This window comes from Electrophorus electricus, chromosome 7 (genome assembly GCF_041902795.1).
Source record: "Electrophorus electricus isolate QZ-2024a chromosome 7, ASM4190279v1, whole genome shotgun sequence".
In the NCBI taxonomy this organism is placed as follows: Eukaryota; Metazoa; Chordata; class Actinopteri; order Gymnotiformes; family Gymnotidae; genus Electrophorus; species Electrophorus electricus.
In genome coordinates, this window is record NC_137503.1 from 9,223,101 (window position 1) to 9,240,065 (window position 16,965).

General features: G+C 45.0%; 1 protein-coding gene across 4 annotated transcripts in view; it reads left to right on the forward strand.

Annotated features, from left to right (window-relative positions):
* srgap3 (SLIT-ROBO Rho GTPase activating protein 3) overlaps nt 1-16,965 on the forward strand; it is a 68,495-nt gene that overhangs the window by 45,671 nt on the left and 5,859 nt on the right. The window contains exons 9-21 of one of the 4 annotated variants that reach the window (XM_035524678.2): nt 920-1,117; nt 1,605-1,689; nt 4,163-4,190; nt 5,809-5,911; nt 6,825-6,885; nt 8,179-8,256; nt 8,613-8,747; nt 8,964-9,069; nt 11,724-11,951; nt 12,266-12,339; nt 14,537-14,717; nt 15,512-15,661; nt 16,629-16,944. In XM_035524678.2, the coding sequence (XP_035380571.1) occupies nt 920-1,117; nt 1,605-1,689; nt 4,163-4,190; nt 5,809-5,911; nt 6,825-6,885; nt 8,179-8,256; nt 8,613-8,747; nt 8,964-9,069; nt 11,724-11,951; nt 12,266-12,339; nt 14,537-14,717; nt 15,512-15,661; nt 16,629-16,944 (1,743 nt within the window). Of the gene's footprint in view, nt 1-919; nt 1,118-1,604; nt 1,690-4,162; nt 4,191-5,808; nt 5,912-6,353; nt 6,385-6,824; nt 6,886-8,178; nt 8,257-8,612; nt 8,748-8,963; nt 9,070-11,723; nt 11,952-12,265; nt 12,340-14,536; nt 14,718-15,511; nt 15,666-16,628; nt 16,945-16,965 lie in introns of those variants that run through there. The other 3 variants (XM_035524679.2, XM_081717636.1, XR_014124550.1) reach the window with 3 other exon arrangements.

Below are 16,965 nucleotides of genomic sequence, written 5' to 3' on the forward strand. Positions count from 1 at the left end.
TCAAAAAAACTCCAGAGAAAGCATTGTGACCACACTTGTTTAACTCTTTTTAGTAGTATTTTTAGTCTACTTCTGCTAATGGTGTTTTTCGTTGAGGTAAAATATTTAGCTCTGTATTATATCTGTAGAGGTGCTACTTTGTTGGTGGGGAGCAGAAGGCGGTTTGCCGAGATTTTCTACTAAGTGTACACAGGTGCTAATGGACTCTATAATAGTCCCCTCCTGTGTGTATTGATGGCTCCATTCAGGCCTTATCACTTTGTGTCTCATAACCAGCCTGTAATGGATGATTTGTTCCATGGTAGAAATATGGCACATTAATCTGAGGCCCCCACAATAGGGTCCTGGGGCAGTTTTACATATCATCCCAGTGGCAGGCAGACAGACCTCATTTTCCGCTGTTCATGTGATTGATGCTCGACTCTGGGGTAATTTACAAATCAGTCCCATGATCCCTGCTCAGGGTCCAGGATACTGCCAATTGTCTGCATGTACAGTCTTAAGGTCACTTGATGCTCAATTTAGTGTGGAAACAAATTTAGGGACAAGCTCACATGTCTGTCCCTGCGCATACCTATCCCTGAGCATGCCTGCTTCCGATTGGCTGTCTTGATTTCCTTTAATGAAGCGGTAAAAGTATTTCTTGTGTAAGCATTTAGATCACTTTAGATGACTCAGATAAGCAGCACCTTATAGGCTGGGGTTTTAAAAAGACTTTAAGGAAGTGAAGCAAATTGCCTTCACACAGAGCTTTAAATGGTAAATGGTAATTCATTGATATTGAAAATTGGTTTCAGCATAGCATTTTCATAGGAGAAACATTTTGATTCTTTTAAAAGCTTGTCTTCAGTCAAGTCCATCACTAGGCAAACAAAGCTCCTTTGATAATTGGAGGGTTGTTGTGCTCTCTGCTGGCCAGGTTCGTAAGACCCTGGATGCCACCATGCAGACCTTGCAGGACATGCTGACTGTAGAGGACTTCGACGTGTCCGACGCCTTCCAGCACAGCAGGTCCACCGAGTCCATCAGGTCTGTAGCCTCTGAAGGCTACATGAGCAAGCTGAACATTGCCAAGCGAAGGGCCAACCAACAGGAGACTGAGGTCTTCTACTTCACTGTGAGTGTGTTTAGGGTGTCCCTTGAAGTCCCTGTGATAAGCCATGTTCACATATGTCCACCTCTGACAGGGAAGTGTAGGTGTTCCTAATGCATTCATATGTATTAGTAATAGCTTTTTGCTTTTTGGAATAAGCTTAGATGCCTTTGGTACTGAAAACACAACTGCCTTTATGTAGTACATTTTTTAAACTTGTTTATGGTTTTCTTATTTGATCCATGAGATACCAATTTTGTTATCTAATCCTAAAATACAATGTCTTGAAATGAAAGTACGCAGCATGTGCTATCACACATGGAATCATAAAACACTCATTACAGTGCCTCATGCCTTACCAGTATAACGGAAATTAAAGTCTTGGTACAGGTTGAATTAGTTGGCATGACCAGATCTGCACTTTATCTGCCATAGCTGACATCTCTCTCATGTGCCAGTCAAGTTCTATAACTCGCTATTAGCTCGCTGACGCCTTCATCTATGTTCACAGAAATTCAAAGAGTATCTGAACGGCAGCAACCTTATCATCAAACTGCAGGCCAAGCACGACCTGCTGAAGCAGACGCTTGGTGAAGGTGAGTGGTTATGTAACAAGCCCTCTTCTCATGCCTGAACATTAAATGTCAGGCCTCACGTGAGGGTCTCTCATTATGACTGTGGTCACCATGGGGATACTGTGTTTGAAATTGTCACGTTAAGGTGAATGCAAGGTCTGTGTGTAATGGAGAGCAGCAGGAAAGGGTTTACGATTGGGAAGCCAGACACTTGCCCCTGATCTTTTAGCACATAAGCAGTGGGGCAGCAGTTGGGCCTTTAGGAGAGAAGGTGCCTGCGTCATCTCCGGAATATTCCACTGCATCTTAATTCCAGCCTGCTTATCCTCTATTGTTCAGGTCAGAAGGCCCCTGTAGGTGCAGAGGCTCTCTTCTGTTGGTCAAGAGACCCAGCTCTCATGCTGCTCTCCACAGCTCCTGTGAGACCTCGTCACCTCCGTTACGGGCAGTTAGCACCCAATCAATCATCAATGGTATTTCGGCAGCTGCCAGTGTAGTGGGTCTTAATCTAATGGAGGCGCTTGGTGGGACGGCCCAGCTGAGGCCAGTCTGACACGTGTGTGTTACCCTACAAACTCATTCCCCACTAGGCTCTGCACTCAATTACTCTACAGCTCATCAGCTGAGCCGAACCAGACAGGGCAGGTCATCTGGCTGTGCTCCGATCAGACTGCGTGTGTGTGTGTGTGTGTTTTGGCACTTGAATATCTGTCTCACATTTAGTAATTGTTATTAATTATTGACCTAACTGCTGTATGTATTAAAAGAACTGACATATAAGACATCGTGTGCTCTAGTTGTACTAGAGTTGCTATGGTGCTAGCCACTTAATGTAAGTGTATGTGCATCTGAATGAGTGACATGAAACAGTAAAAATTGGCTTGGATGTGCTCCAAGCACCACAAGAACTGAATAGTGTTTAAAATCTGCCTCCTGAACCACTCACTCCAGAATGACTGGCTACTCAAGGGACACATTTTTCCTCCTCCGTTGTCAGCACAAATGGCCATCTTTGGGGGCCCATTACGATGACACTCTGGATATGCCAATTTGCAGAACTGAAATGATTTGAGGGCCTTCCTCAATTTCTGAAGTGGCTATCTCGCAGCCCGAATGGTTAGGGTTACATGGAGCTTTAGGGTTGGAGAGGGAACTATATGTGCACTGAGTGCTCACGCTAGGCATACACCATGCGACGACGGCACTCAGGTTCTTTAGTGAAGCAGTTTTTTGTGGCACCTTGGCTGAGCAGTCGTGCTTGAACACAACAGACAGGGAAGACAAGGTTCGTTCTGCTGGAGCGCTTCGTAGCCTTCAGACGAGGTTTTCTTCAATCTCAAGAAGCTATTACTATGAGTTTTATAGGATTTTTTTCTCCAAAGTCAGTTCTGATGGATGATGTGATGGTGATATAAATATAGCAACACTGGGTAGATCGCACAGGCTGATTGTTGATGCAGGGTTCAGTACTTAATAAATAGCTCACTTGGCTCTATCACATAATTGCTTCCATTGATTTTATTTGCCCAGAATTGATTTATACATCTGATTTCTGAAGACTATCCCCTGCATAATGCTGAATAGTTACCTAGCTACAGGGATATGCGTCCATTCCTCATTTGCATAATTCTAATGGCATATGTGTAGTCGCAGACTGTGTGTGTGTGTGTGTGTGTGTGTGTGGTGGGGGGTGTGTGTGCGTGCGCGCGTGTGTGTGTGTGTGTGGTGGGGGTGTGTTTGTGTGTGTGTGCGCGCGCATGTGTGTGTGTGTCAGGCTGGGTTTTGAATCTCTCTGTGTCTCTGCATGTCCATGCATTATCTGCATGTCTGGTTTTGAGTCTCTCTGTGTCTCCGTTTGTCCATGCTTTATCCTTGTGTGCAGTGACAACTCCCTTCAATCACTTTCATTTTGGCAGGTTCGGACAAAGAACTTATTGAGTCGTCACATGCATCACTCAGTTAATTGACCACACACACGCGCACGCACACACACACACACACACACACACGCACGCACACACATACAGGCATCACACACGCACACGCGTGGGCATCACACACACACACACACATACAGGCATCACACATGCACACACACACACATACAGGCATCACACACACACACATACAGGCATCACACACGCACACACACACACACACACACACACACACACACACACATACAGGCATCACACACACACACACACACACACTGAACACACCCTCCCCCTTTTCTCCCCTCTGAGCCATCTTGCACCCCACAAGGATATGCCAGGGTTTCTACAGCGACCGCTGCCCTCCTTTGTCTGCGGGATGGGGTTACAGCCCCCCCACCCATTCAGCCGTCCCTCAGTAGTCTGGTCCACTTACATCATAGCCCTCAGTCCACCCCACCCCACTGCTACTGCGCATAGCATGAGATCAGACTCTTAAAGACATTTCAGACTAATCCCCCCTCTCTCTCTCTCTCTCTCTCTCTCTCTCTCTCTCGCAGGAGAAAGGGCAGAATGTGGAACCACGAGGTAAGATTCTTGCTACGAAAAGTGCTTCATATTTTCTCACCAAGATGAAGGTTCACATGATTGTGCAGAGCTTAAAGAGAAGCCATGCTAAACATGCTGATGTAATGACGGAATCTGAAATTATTCCAGTCGTTTTGGCCCTTCCTACCATGAAACATAATGCTGTATTTCAGTGTAAAGCAAACATGAATGCTAATGCATTCATTCATTATCAAGCATATATTACTGGTGCTCTTTTTAAAACAGTGGGGTGGGGTGGGGCTATTGTTAAAGAGATGATGCTCATTTTGGTATCTCAGAATTGCGTTGAAACTCAGAACACAGTGCCCAAACTCCTTAACCTTAGTCACAAACAAATATGTGACAGAGAGATGGGAATTGATGATTAATATTGAATAATGTCATAATTAAATAGCTATGACATTACATCCAGATCACTGGTTTTATAGGTAGGCACACAGGGGTTGGTTATTTCAGCAAAAAACCCAGAACTCTTCTTTTAGAAGAAAGCGGAGTGGGCAAGCCTCTACGGCTCTATTCCATCTTTATCAACGCCACGTTCTCATAGAAACGGTCCTTGTTGGTACATTGTGGACAGCCCCGAACCATCCAGCGGCCAAGAAAGGGCTGGCGAACACTTATTTTCTCTCCCCCCTTCAAACAAGCTGTAGCGCAGCAGGCAAAGAGGACATTTCCTCAAGCTGTTCCTGCCATGTCATCAGCTCCTGCAGAGCTGCAGCGGGACACCTATGTCATGCCGCAAGGCTGGAGAGCTGCACCTCCGGTCGAGAGCACATGCCCACCGCCGTCTGCAAAGGTGCCCGTGCGAAGCGGCTCGGCCTGAGCAGCAGGGCTGTAGCTGCCGACATCCGCCCAGTCTGCCAAGCTTCCGATGGCCAACAACTGTTCACTGTTACCCCTCACAACTATACCAATAAAAGTTAAGGTTACTAGTACTGGAGTTCTGGTTCCGTGAGTCCTCTTTCAAGCCCGTTAAATCAGTTAGTAGTTTTAGCAGCAGAATTATACATAATGTGGCCGTAATTGAAGACCTCCTGCCTGTGATTCCCCCGAGCTTTACAGGTAAAGTTCAGTGGCACATGATATTTGACTCTTATTGAATTTGGTGATCTGTAACAACTTTAGGGTGCAATTAAGCTGTCATAGTGCAGTATGTGTATCCATAAGGGTTTGTGCAAAAGCCATTTATCTGACATAACGAAACCTTTCTTGCGGTTCTTATGGGTTAATTAGGGGTCAGATCAATTAAATAATAATTGCCCTCCATTACAGTGACATGCGCCTTCTGTCCTTGAATCTGTTCTAAATGCATCATTTCCTTAGTTATTACAACCTCCACTGGAACATTTGGCACAAGTGAGAAATGTATCAGTTAAATATTTGGCTTTCTTCTAGGGGCTGCATGTTGTAACGTGTCACTGCATTTGGTGTTTGTGTGTGTGTGTGTGTGTGTGTGTGTGTGTGTGTATGTGTGTATGTGTGTATGTGTGTATGTGTGTATGTGTGTATGTGTGTATGTGTGTGTGTGTGTGTGTGTGTGTGTGTGTGTGTGTGTGTGTGTGTGTGTGTTCTGTTCCTCCTTGCTGCCTGTCCCCAGACCCCCCACCCTTCCCCCGAAACCACAGAAATTGCGGAAACCCAGGCCACGCTCTGTCTATAATCATAAGCTGTTTAACGGAAATATGGAGACTTTCATTAAGGTACCGCTTCAGGTTGTGCTGAGACGGCGCCCTCTGCTGCCGTGGAGGGCTGGCTGTGGCACACAGGCTCGCTCTTTCTCCTCTTACCACTCCCTTGCTCCCACCCTCTGGGTCACTCACACCTCCTGCCTCCACTGGCAGTGACGATGCATGCTGTAAGGGTGGCTGTTCACGGGCCATGGCTTCCCGCTCCGGAAGCCAGCAGCTGCAGGCACTCATGGTGCTGCTGTTCTCAAAGGAAAATGCCTGGGAAAGCCTGGGCCTTAGCTAGGGCTCACCACGCCACCCTCCGCTGCATCTCCAGCCCTCCACGCCGGCCACTCCAAGGCTCGGAACGACAGGGTCGTCTCCATGGCGATGCTGTCGTTCCTTCTTCTCTAACTGTGATTCTCTTGCTTCTCTCACCCCTCTGCCCTCTGCTCGCCACTGCTTTCTATCCTAGGGGAAGACGGAATGCCCGTATACGCAACCAGGTACCTTAGCCCAGGGTCCACCTTAGGACGTGCATGTTTGTTGAGTAGTACTCTTGTTTTGGTCTCTAATGATCCTGGCAACCAAAGGGAGGATCTTACAGCCATAGTACTAACTTAATAGGAATCTTCCCTGTTCTTGGTAATTCAGTTGGAAATGGACATTTTGTTTATTTTGCATGTTTATAAAGGCTTTATAAAGTGCATAATGCATTCTTCTTCACTAATGTCACACTAATGCATTTTTAACTCCCCCTTTTTGAGTAAAATTTACTCAAAAAAAGTTTATGTAAAAATGCTAATAAACTGACAGTACAGAACCTCATTATACAATTGCACATTCCTTCTGTTAATTGCCTAACTGCGTGCAAAAACAATTCTGCCATGACGTGCATGTACAAACCATATTACAATGTCTACATTGCTTTCAATTGTGTCTTCAGGATTCAGGTCAACCCATTCCTCTTGTGGTGGAGAGCTGTATCCGCTACATCAATCTATATGGTAAGCAGTTCAGACTTCACTTTAGCCTGTTCACATTTGCTAAAAAGCTCGTAACATCTGGGAAAGAGCTCTCATAAATCCCCTCTTTGTATTATTGCTGGAGTTCTTTGTGGACACTAAACGCAGGGTGGCAGATCTGTAGATTTTAGCACAGATGCTAATTTGAATACAGACTAATCTGCCCAGACACATGTGCTAAAAGGTTTGTGACTGTTGGAAGGTTTACAGAGTGACAGTTCTCTCAGTGTGCCATCTGTTAGGGACAGTGTGAGCTAAAGTCATTGAGATATGACACTATGGGCTATACACCTTTTCCACAGGAATTTGTTTGCAATGCAAGAGCATGTAGTGTTCGTAAAGCTGCAGGAATTCTGAAAAGCCATTTTTGTTTACATCAAAGGTATAGCAGTAGGTAGGCTGCATATTTATTGTTGTGTAAAGTGCAGCACCCATTTCATAGAGTTTATGAAAACAACATAAGCAGCCAATTACATGAGCTAAATGTTATTTAATGTCATTAAATTTAAAACTCCCGTTCTTAATATTCAGCCCATAGGTCCCAGTTATACTGGGATCTTTGACGGTACCGCCAGTTAACATGCCCCTGTCCTGTAATGCTAAAGTTTAATCCCACTGGACCTGGAATTCCATTCTCCACTCCTCCATAGGCTGATGAATGGGCTGCAAAGAGGGCATCTGGATGGCAGGCAAATGTATTAAACCTCTGCTAATTCCAGACTGCATGACAACAGCAACTCTGCTGTATGCCTGTACCCAAATGTGCAGCTGTATTTCAGTCCAGGAGCTATGTGTACACACCACACAGAAGAGGTCCGAACAAGCCCTAGTTCAACAGTATCTCAATTTCATTTCAGATTTTTCTTTCATGAAAGTAGTTTATGCCTCTGTTCTAAGATTCTCTGAGATGATGTTCAGATAGCCGCTCTTCATTTAATTTCCTCTATCAGATTACCTTATCCACCCCTCACTCTGTTGTTTGTCTACCTTTCATATGTTATTACGTCTAAACTGGCCTTGGGGTGTTCTTTCTCTTTGCCCTCCACATCTAATGAAATCTCAGGAACTGATCAGTGGCTTTAATAGAAACCATACATCCCTCCAACCCTAGAGACCTCTGCCTCACAGAGCAGAAAGTCCCTTTACAAGCAAATCGCATTTCCTGCCCCATGTTATGCATTTTGAGATTGCTTTCATGTCGTTGGAGGTTGTGCTGCTAAGATAAAGTCAGCGCTCCAACATTGGTCTGGTTTCATGTTTCCATTTCTGCTTCAGGCCTGCAGCAGCAAGGCATATTCCGAGTTCCTGGATCTCAGGTGGAAGTCAACGATATTAAAAATTCATTTGAGAGAGGTTGGTGTCCAAAGAAAGACCCCTCATTGTTTTTCCACTTGCTTTTCTCTCTCTAACTTGGTCAATTTGTTTTGCCATGTCAAGAAAGATTAACTTTACATAGCAAAAGGGGGAAATGACATTTGAAAACTGAATTTGACATGGACTTACCAAATTTGTCTATAAAATAAACCTGATCCAGCTGAATTGCCTATTGATGTTTCCAAGGAAGGGTCAACTTTACCCTTACGCTTAGCACGTTTTGTGTTAAATACAGTTATTAATTCAGGATCCTGTTGCCAGTTCACAAGTGCATTGTAGATTTTGTAACTCACACTCTAACAGATCCTTGAAGCAATGGGTGTCCCCTCTTTCAGGCGAAGACCCGCTGGTGGATGATCAAAGCGATCATGACATAAACTCTGTGGCTGGGGTTCTGAAACTCTACTTCCGAGGCCTAGAGAACCCGCTGTTCCCTAAGGAGCGCTTCCTGGACTTCATCTCCACTATCAGTGAGTTCTGCTGCATGCCTGTTTAGTCTACTGGGAGAGAGATGGAGACACTAACACACTAGAGCCTTTAGAAGGCTGCTTTGGGGTGATGGAGGACTAGAAACCATTAATACAGTCTGCATGTGAAGGTTTTGGTAAGTTTGTTATATATAAAAAATGCACTGTTCGCAGTATTTTCTTGTGTACTCAAGTTTACTCGTGTGTTGTTTGTTTCAGAGCTTGAGTCACCAGCTGAGAGAGTCCATCATATTCAGCAGATTATAGTCACTCTTCCTCGTACCATCATCATCGTTATGAGATACCTGTTTGCGTTCCTTAACCAGTGAGTCTTGGGGCTTTTAACCTGAATCTTTTGGTGTAACAATCGTTTCAGAGAGACTTGGAGTTCAGTGCTAGCAGAGGCTGGCCCACTATCTTTAGTTTTCTCTGTATTTGTGCTGTATGTAAGGGGGCTTCACTGCATAGTATATCAGCATGTATGTGAATAACTGCAGTCAGAGGTACCGACATTCATTATGTTCAGGTGTTATTGAACAGTTCCTACTGTTCATGTCCAATTCACTGGGGCATCTGTTGAGCCATGCTTTAGTGGTTATTTATGCCAGCGGAAAGCCATTGCTCTCGGCTCTACTATACCTGTCCTGTTTTATTGTGCTGTTATTAATGCTCCCTCTGTGCACTTTCCCCTGCAGAACAGAGAATGTGATTTTACATTCTGTGCTTTTACCTGAACTGTTTTTTATTTACTCTCTCATTTGAATTCAGGGTGGTTTTATTGACATGACAACATCAGGTACAATTTTTGAGAAAGCAAACAGAGTTTGGAGCTGAATATGCTCTGTAGAAATAATGTTTTTAAGTTAATGATGGTGGTGGGTGGTTTGCGTGAAACCTGGATTTGAGCTAGCGGTAGCTGGTTTGCTAACTACCGCCACGTTGTGTATTATCTACTTTGTCGTAGTGTTATGGTTATGTTCAGACTTTGTAGCTTTGGTTCGATTAAAACGAATACTGGCGCGAATGGTTAGTACGGTTCGTTATCGTAAAGTGTGAACCCTTCCTTTCGAACTCAGGTGCACACCAAATAAGCGGACCGAGACTGCCTGAGCAAGTGGGTCTTTCTAAACGATTTCTGGTGCGGTTCGTTTTAAGTATTAACCCAATACAAACGAAAGGCATCTGAACGTACCAGCACAGGACGTGTTTGTCACAAGATGCGACACTAACAGAATCAAGTGCATTGAAAACAAATAAGGTTTTCCATTAAAGTTCGGTACAACCAACAGAAACGTACGTCGCCGTCTTTGTGCAGCGGATGAAATTCTCTTGCTGTTTCCCGATGATAAAAATAATACCAGGTGTACGAAAGCCCAATATGTGCATTAAAGCCATGGACTGCATCGTGCGTCATATGCCACTTTTTTACGTCCTGCGTTTCGATTATAAATTTGAACTCTTAAGCAAACAGACTAAAGTCGAACAATGTATCGTTTTCTTCTTTAGACTAAAAGTTAACAATGTATAATTTTCTTGTTTGGCCCGGAACAAGGAACGGAACAACAAGTATGAACATAACTTTAGTGGTGGTTCGGGTGAATTGAACGATCTAGATGTTTCACTAACTCATCTAGCTAGTACCCTGCTAATGTTAGCTACTAAGGCACCCAACAGTGGCAACGTCGCTTGAACTGGCAACTTTTCGATCGAGTACCTTAACCACTGAAGCTACCAGCTACGATGAGCTCGTTTTACTACTGCGACGTTCATGCAGTCGTAACGTGTGAGAAGCAACTTTACTATTGTTGCCTTATTTATAGCTAGCTAAATAATTATTAAGGCTGCAGCATTAATTTTTCAAATGCAAGCCTTCACTTTGTTTAAAATGTTTTCTCTTAGTTAAAATATTCAAATGTTTGTTTCACTGTGAACATTATAGAAATAACTTCACGTTTAAAATACATATACAAATGACCATTTAACTTAAAAAAATGTCCTGTCACCTAAAATTCTTAAGCACCGCGGGTTTGTTTGTTTATTTAAAGTTCTCTAACAAATGTGTGGAAACCAATAAACTAACGCGCGGAATGCGTAAAATCGCAGCGCAAATAATAGTAAGTTAACTCCCACTCGTACCAGCACCCAGAAACAATAGATGGCGATAAGGAAAACTGCACAACCTCCTCTCTCACACTAGGTGGGCTCCATAGGAACACGGACCCTTCTGTCCGGACCCTTCTCAGTTTGTTTGTTTGTTTGTTTTTTTATATATATCATCGTAGCTTTTTTTATATATATATCTACATCAACCTGGCTATGGCCAGGTTGATGTCAGTGACCTGCAGTGAACCTTTCTCTATCTTTGCTGGTCTGGTGCTTGCTGCCTTTATTTTGCTGTGGCTCTTCTCCAGCAGTCTGTATTGCTACAGTGATGTGTGAACATGGTGTCATTTCAGTGTCATTTGCAGTGGAATTGTATGGTGAGATGCGATTGGCAGCACTGGCACTGAATGGCAGAAAAAGTGATGAGTGAAGACAAGGTGTCTTACCTGCTCAGACCTGCCATGTTCTTTGAATTATGCCTTACATTTAGCCCTGCCACCATGGCCCCAAGTGTTGATTGAATATTAGGGGTGCATCATTCTGCGGTCAAGCAGTTAAAAATGCTTGCAATTAAAATGCTTGTAAGAGGTAATATGAGGACATAGCGGATGTTGTATTAATGAGCAAATGTATGAGAGTAGGATTGTGGACATGTATATTTGAATGTAAGAAAATACTTTATAAGACACTAAAGGTTCACCTGGCGAATACCTGCCATTCAAGTGTACTGCAATTAATCAAACTTTACACTCCACGAAGCCACACTCTCTTTAGTACATCACTGCAAATCTATGTTTTTGGAAGTTTGGATTGTTGACATAGAGGCCTTGATCCCTGTTACCTGCCTGTCTGCCCTCTCTTTCCCACTTGGACCAGCTTGTCCCAGTACAGTGACGAGAACATGATGGACCCCTACAATCTGGCCATCTGCTTTGGCCCAACGCTCATGCCCATCCCTGATGGCCAGGATCCCGTGGCCTGCCAGGCCCATGTCAATGAGGTCATCAAGACCATCATCATCCACAGCGAGGTGATCTTCCCCAGCCAGCGCGAGCTGGATGGCCCCGTCTATGAGAAGTGCATGACCGGAGGGGAGGAGTATTGGTAAGAGCGCTGTTTTGTAATGGCCTGCCCAATTGAATGTTCTCCTCCTAAATGGCTGGGGGCTGGGGAGGTGAGGTGGGGGGTGGTCAATGACAGGGTCATGGGTCAGGTCACTTAATGAAAGCGGCTGAGGAGACCTTCATTAACAGTTCACCAGTGTTCGTGCGCATAGAGGCCTTCATACCGTCAGTATTCTCACTAGTCTTGGTGTTTGTACTTCTTTTCAAATGTTCTTATTGTGCTGACAGCTGTGTGTGTGTGTGTGTGTGTGTGTGTGTGTGTGTGTGCGCGCGTGTGCATGTGTGTCTAAAAAGTGACAGCCCCCACAGTGAACCTGGCACCATTGATGAGGCGGACAATGGAACTGAGCCCCACACTAGTGATGACGGTACGGCCAGACATACAGGGTTGTGTTTCTCTCCTTTGCTCAGTTGTCTTTTTGATTTGACCTGCTGTCTTGGCCTTGCTGGGCTCTTTGCATTTAGCCACCTTTCTACAACACAAGATCAGCTTTATTTTAAGAGAAATATTTTCACTTCCTATTTTTTCCTTCATGTAATTGTTATGTAAATGTATGCATATGTGGCAAAGATTTTTTTAAATGTGGGAGTAGGGGTGGGGTGTGCGTGTGTGCGTGTGTGCGTGCGTGTGTGCGTGCGTGTGTGCGTGCGTGTGTGCGTGTGTGCGTGCGTGCGTGCGTGTGTGTGTGTGTGAGTGCATGTGTGTGTTTACTTGAAACTTTCCTCTTCCCAAGTGAAAGCAGATGGGTGAAGAAATAAGTCTTTACTTGGCTTGATGTGTTCACTATGCAGTTCATTTAATGATCTATTTGCTTTTGGAACAATAAATCAGCGATGCCAAAATAATTTATGTAGACAGCCTCTCCACATATGTGCACAGAACAGATTGAAGCCACTTTGCTTTTTTGCTGTGAGCAATGGGTTGCATAGGAACTTGGTTAAAAAAAATTGTTGGTGATTTCCTGTGGTCAGTGGTTTGATTGACAGGCCCCTCAACCACCCAGATTGCTGTTCCATCAGCAGAGGGCGAGCAAGGCATCTCATTGGCTAGTAAGCAGTGAGGCGATAACAAGGCAGATCTTAAATAGAGCTTGACTGCCAAAGGTTACAAAAGGCCTTAGACAAGTTGTGCTTGCTGGATTTCTCACATTCTCTTTCTCCCTCTCTCTCTCATTTTTCCTCATCTCAGATGCTAATCTTTTGGCAAGGTTCTTGCACAGCGATATTTCCAGCTTTTTATTTAGTGAACGGTTCAAGGAAAATACCACTCCTTTTGCTGCTTTATTCTTTGCAGGTTCTGTTTGACCGGCTCTGGTTTCTCCTCCTCTGCCCTGTATCCCTTGGCTCCCGATCTGTGCTCTCTCCCACTCGCCTGCTGTCTGTGTCTAGGCTTAGCAGACAAGCCTCTGGGGGCTTCCATCTTCAGCTGCATTTCCGCCCTTCCTCTTCACTCAGTGACTTGCCGTGCCGTGCACAAGCCCCTAACGGTGGCCTGCCGTGCATGCGCTAACCCTCGGCTCACTCTGCCTCAGCTGCCAGAGGGAAGTGTATTACACTCGCATGCAATGAAACTGCTTTTGGATCCACTGCCTTGCAGTCAGCAACGGGCAGGGTGAGGGAGGGAGAGCGCCCTCAACAGGCCAGTCTGAGTTGCGCTGCTGGTGAGAGCTTCTGAAATGCCGTGCCAGCAGGGGGGCCATCGCACCCTCCACTGCCTTCAGCATGTGCTAAGAAACTGCAGGCAGAACTGGTAATGAGTTTTAAAACCTCCCACTGTGCTGTGGTCATCACAGGTCCAGCAAAAGACAGCACTGCAGTAGCCGGTTTCTGCATTGCCTCTCTTAAGAGAGCACACAGCCATTAGAAAGATTGTGGCCAGAGTATTACCTTCTGCTCAAAAGCACACAGCATAAAGGAGTGAAGTTGTCTATACCTCCATCTCCATCTGTCTCCTGCTTTCTGTATCCCTTCATCCTCTGTCTGTAGGTAATTTCACCCCTGGCTGAAGCCCTTAATGGAGCAGATTGGCTTTGCCGGTCGAATTGGAGATTCCCTACTAGGGGAGCATTTATTCTGGGCATCTCTTTAACCCTTCCTGACCCGGCTGTCTGCCAGAGAACTGGAGCTGAAGCCTGACCTTGTATCTGTTCAGACTAATGACATGCAGCCTGAGTGAAGCATTTGATAGTGATTGGAAAAATCCTGCTTTGCATATTGACCATATATGTCCTGATCATATTTTAAAAAGGTGTTTCTGTGAGGGTAATTTTTAGGCAGGAAATTAATTGAAATTTCCTGATATATAATATATGAGAGAGAGAGAGAGACTTTTGGGCTTTTCTGTATTGTGGTGTAACTTATGGATCTGTGTGTGAACACATAGCTGAGTTTATTTGCTGAGTCAGCGTGAAAATCATGCACGTTAATACATACTATCTATTTCCTTTCTGTTCGTCTCTAAATTTCACACTCCTGTTCTTTCTGTTTTTCTTTCTTCCTCTTTCTTCTTCTATTTCCTTCTCTCTCTCTCTCTCTCTCCCCCCCCCCCCCATTCCCTCCTTTCAGAGGTGGAGCAGATCGAGGCCATTGCTAAGTTTGACTATGTGGGCCGTACCCCGCGAGAGCTCTCCTTTAAGAAGGGGGCCTCTCTCCTGCTCTACCACAGAGCCTCTGAGGACTGGTGGGAGGGCAGACACAACGGGGTGGACGGCCTCATCCCCCACCAGTACATCGTAGTGCAGGACCTGTGAGTGTACACATCACCTGCTCACCACCTTGAAGCTTATAGGCTTTTATACTGCTCACATTATGTTGATTGGGTAGGGTCTTCACCCTTCACCATGACAGGACAGCGGCACACTGAATCTTTTTGAAGTGTTCAGGAAGCCATGAACTAAGTACTATACACTACAGTGCACTTTTAGTGTATGAAATCATGTCCCTCACAGTAAGGCACCAATCTGCTTCTGGCTTCTGCTATAAGGCTCTCTGTATTAAGAGCATCTTAAGAGCACATTCAATCATGCCTGCCATTCTGCCATTAACATTTTCAAATTCAGTCTCAAACATAATGGCACTGCGTGGTCTTTAAGGGGTGAGCTCCATGTAATTGTGATCAGAGGTGATCACTGTGCTCTGGAGCTTTTTATCTGCTTGTCATTGTGATAAATGAGAGCCAATAAAACACAAGTTCTGGGCCAGAACGAAAAGAAAGGCCTCCCTGTAGAATGTGGTTTCTCTATGAAGCTTTCAGAGAAATGTTCTGCTGCATATTGTGCACAACTCTGGCCATGACATGCTAGCTTTGGTAAGGGGAAAAAGCACAATACTTTTAAAAATCCTTGTGATGCGAGTGTCGGTTTAAAGTGTCAGTTTAGTTTATGAAACTTGGTAGCAGGCCTCAGATCCAATAACAAACTGCTGGAGATTAACTGGCGAGCACAATTAATAATGGCCAAAATGAACGAGTTGAGGTGAGAGCATATGAGGGGTGGCTCCTGTCAGTGGTGCTAACGGCTGGCCACGGCCCTCCTCCCTCAGGGACGACGCCTTCTCCGACAGCCTGAGCCAGAAGGCGGACAGTGAGGCCAGCAGTGGGCCACTGCTGGATGACAAGGCCTCATCCAAAAACGACCTCCATTCTCCATGCGATCAGCCAGCTGAGTACAACTTCAGCGGTGTGATGGGCAGGTGAGCTTCAAATCAATGAGGAGCGTTGGCTTTTGGGGAGGAGCCTGGAGAAATGGCACTGCCCCCTTGCCATGCACCGCCTCTCACGTGTCTTTCCTGACACTACAGGTTGTGCATATACTGGATAAAGGGTCCAGTAGTCTCATTCCTCTGATTTTCTTTCATCATTTATCAGAAACAAAGCTGATACTACTGACAAATATATTATTAGCCCACATAAATGATTTATCGCTGCTTTTCTAACTGCTATCTGAAAATAACTTACCCCCATTTATTTCATTTTCTAAAACACTTGACAATAAATGTTTTATTCCAATATAACATAAGTTTATATGTGATTTTTTTCATCTGTTGACGACAAATGAAAAATAGTTATTGTGGTCCTCTGTGTAATCGCTACTGTTAGTGATTTAAATTTGAAGAAGAACTTTCACAGCTGAAAAATATTTTCCAACTCTTTGCAATAATGTAGAAAGCTTTTAAGTAGTTTGAGGAGTGGTTTGAGCCTGTGGAAGGGGAAGCCGGTCTTTGGAGTGCTGAAGAACTAGCCCAGTGGCAAGTTGCAGTGGATACCTGAATCCTACTGGACATCTTTTAAGGGGAATTAAATGCAGTGCAAAGCTGTTCACAACCTTTAGTTGTTCTGTGTCCTCTGTATGTTAAACTTCAGTAGCTAGCCTGTCTTTCTGGCATCTCTCAGTAAAATATTTTCCTTGGATCTCTCTCTGTTTGACTTTTATATTTAAAGCTCTTCTAGTATTGACAATGTACAAATACAGCTAAAGGAAACCATTGTAATAGACTTTATACATAGAGAAGACATGGGTACATGTTCTTTCTGTCACTACTGATGAATCCAGCATTTACTGAGTATACAGTGTAAGCATCCTTCAAGTGCTGAATTTGATTTCAACATATTTGTTAGTGAAATATATCGGTAGTATCTATGTGATGTCACTGTCATCAGGGTGAGGTTGCGCTCGGATGGCGCCGCCATTCCTCGCCGGCGGAGCGCGACGGAGAGCCACAGCCCCCCACGAGGCTCGGACACGCCTCCCCGCGCTGCAGCCTGTCCCAGCAGCCCACACAAGGTGGCGGTGAGCAGGGCCCGCATGGAGAGCCCCGAGAAGAGACGGCTGGCCACGTTCGGCAGTGCCGGCAGCATCAACTACCCCGAGAGGAAGGCGTACCCTGAGGGTCACCCGCTGAGAGCTGGCACGGCTGCTACACGCCACGGCAGCCTCGGAGACCACAAGAGCCTGGAGACGGAGGCCCTAGCCGAGGCGAGTGACCCAGACCTCCTC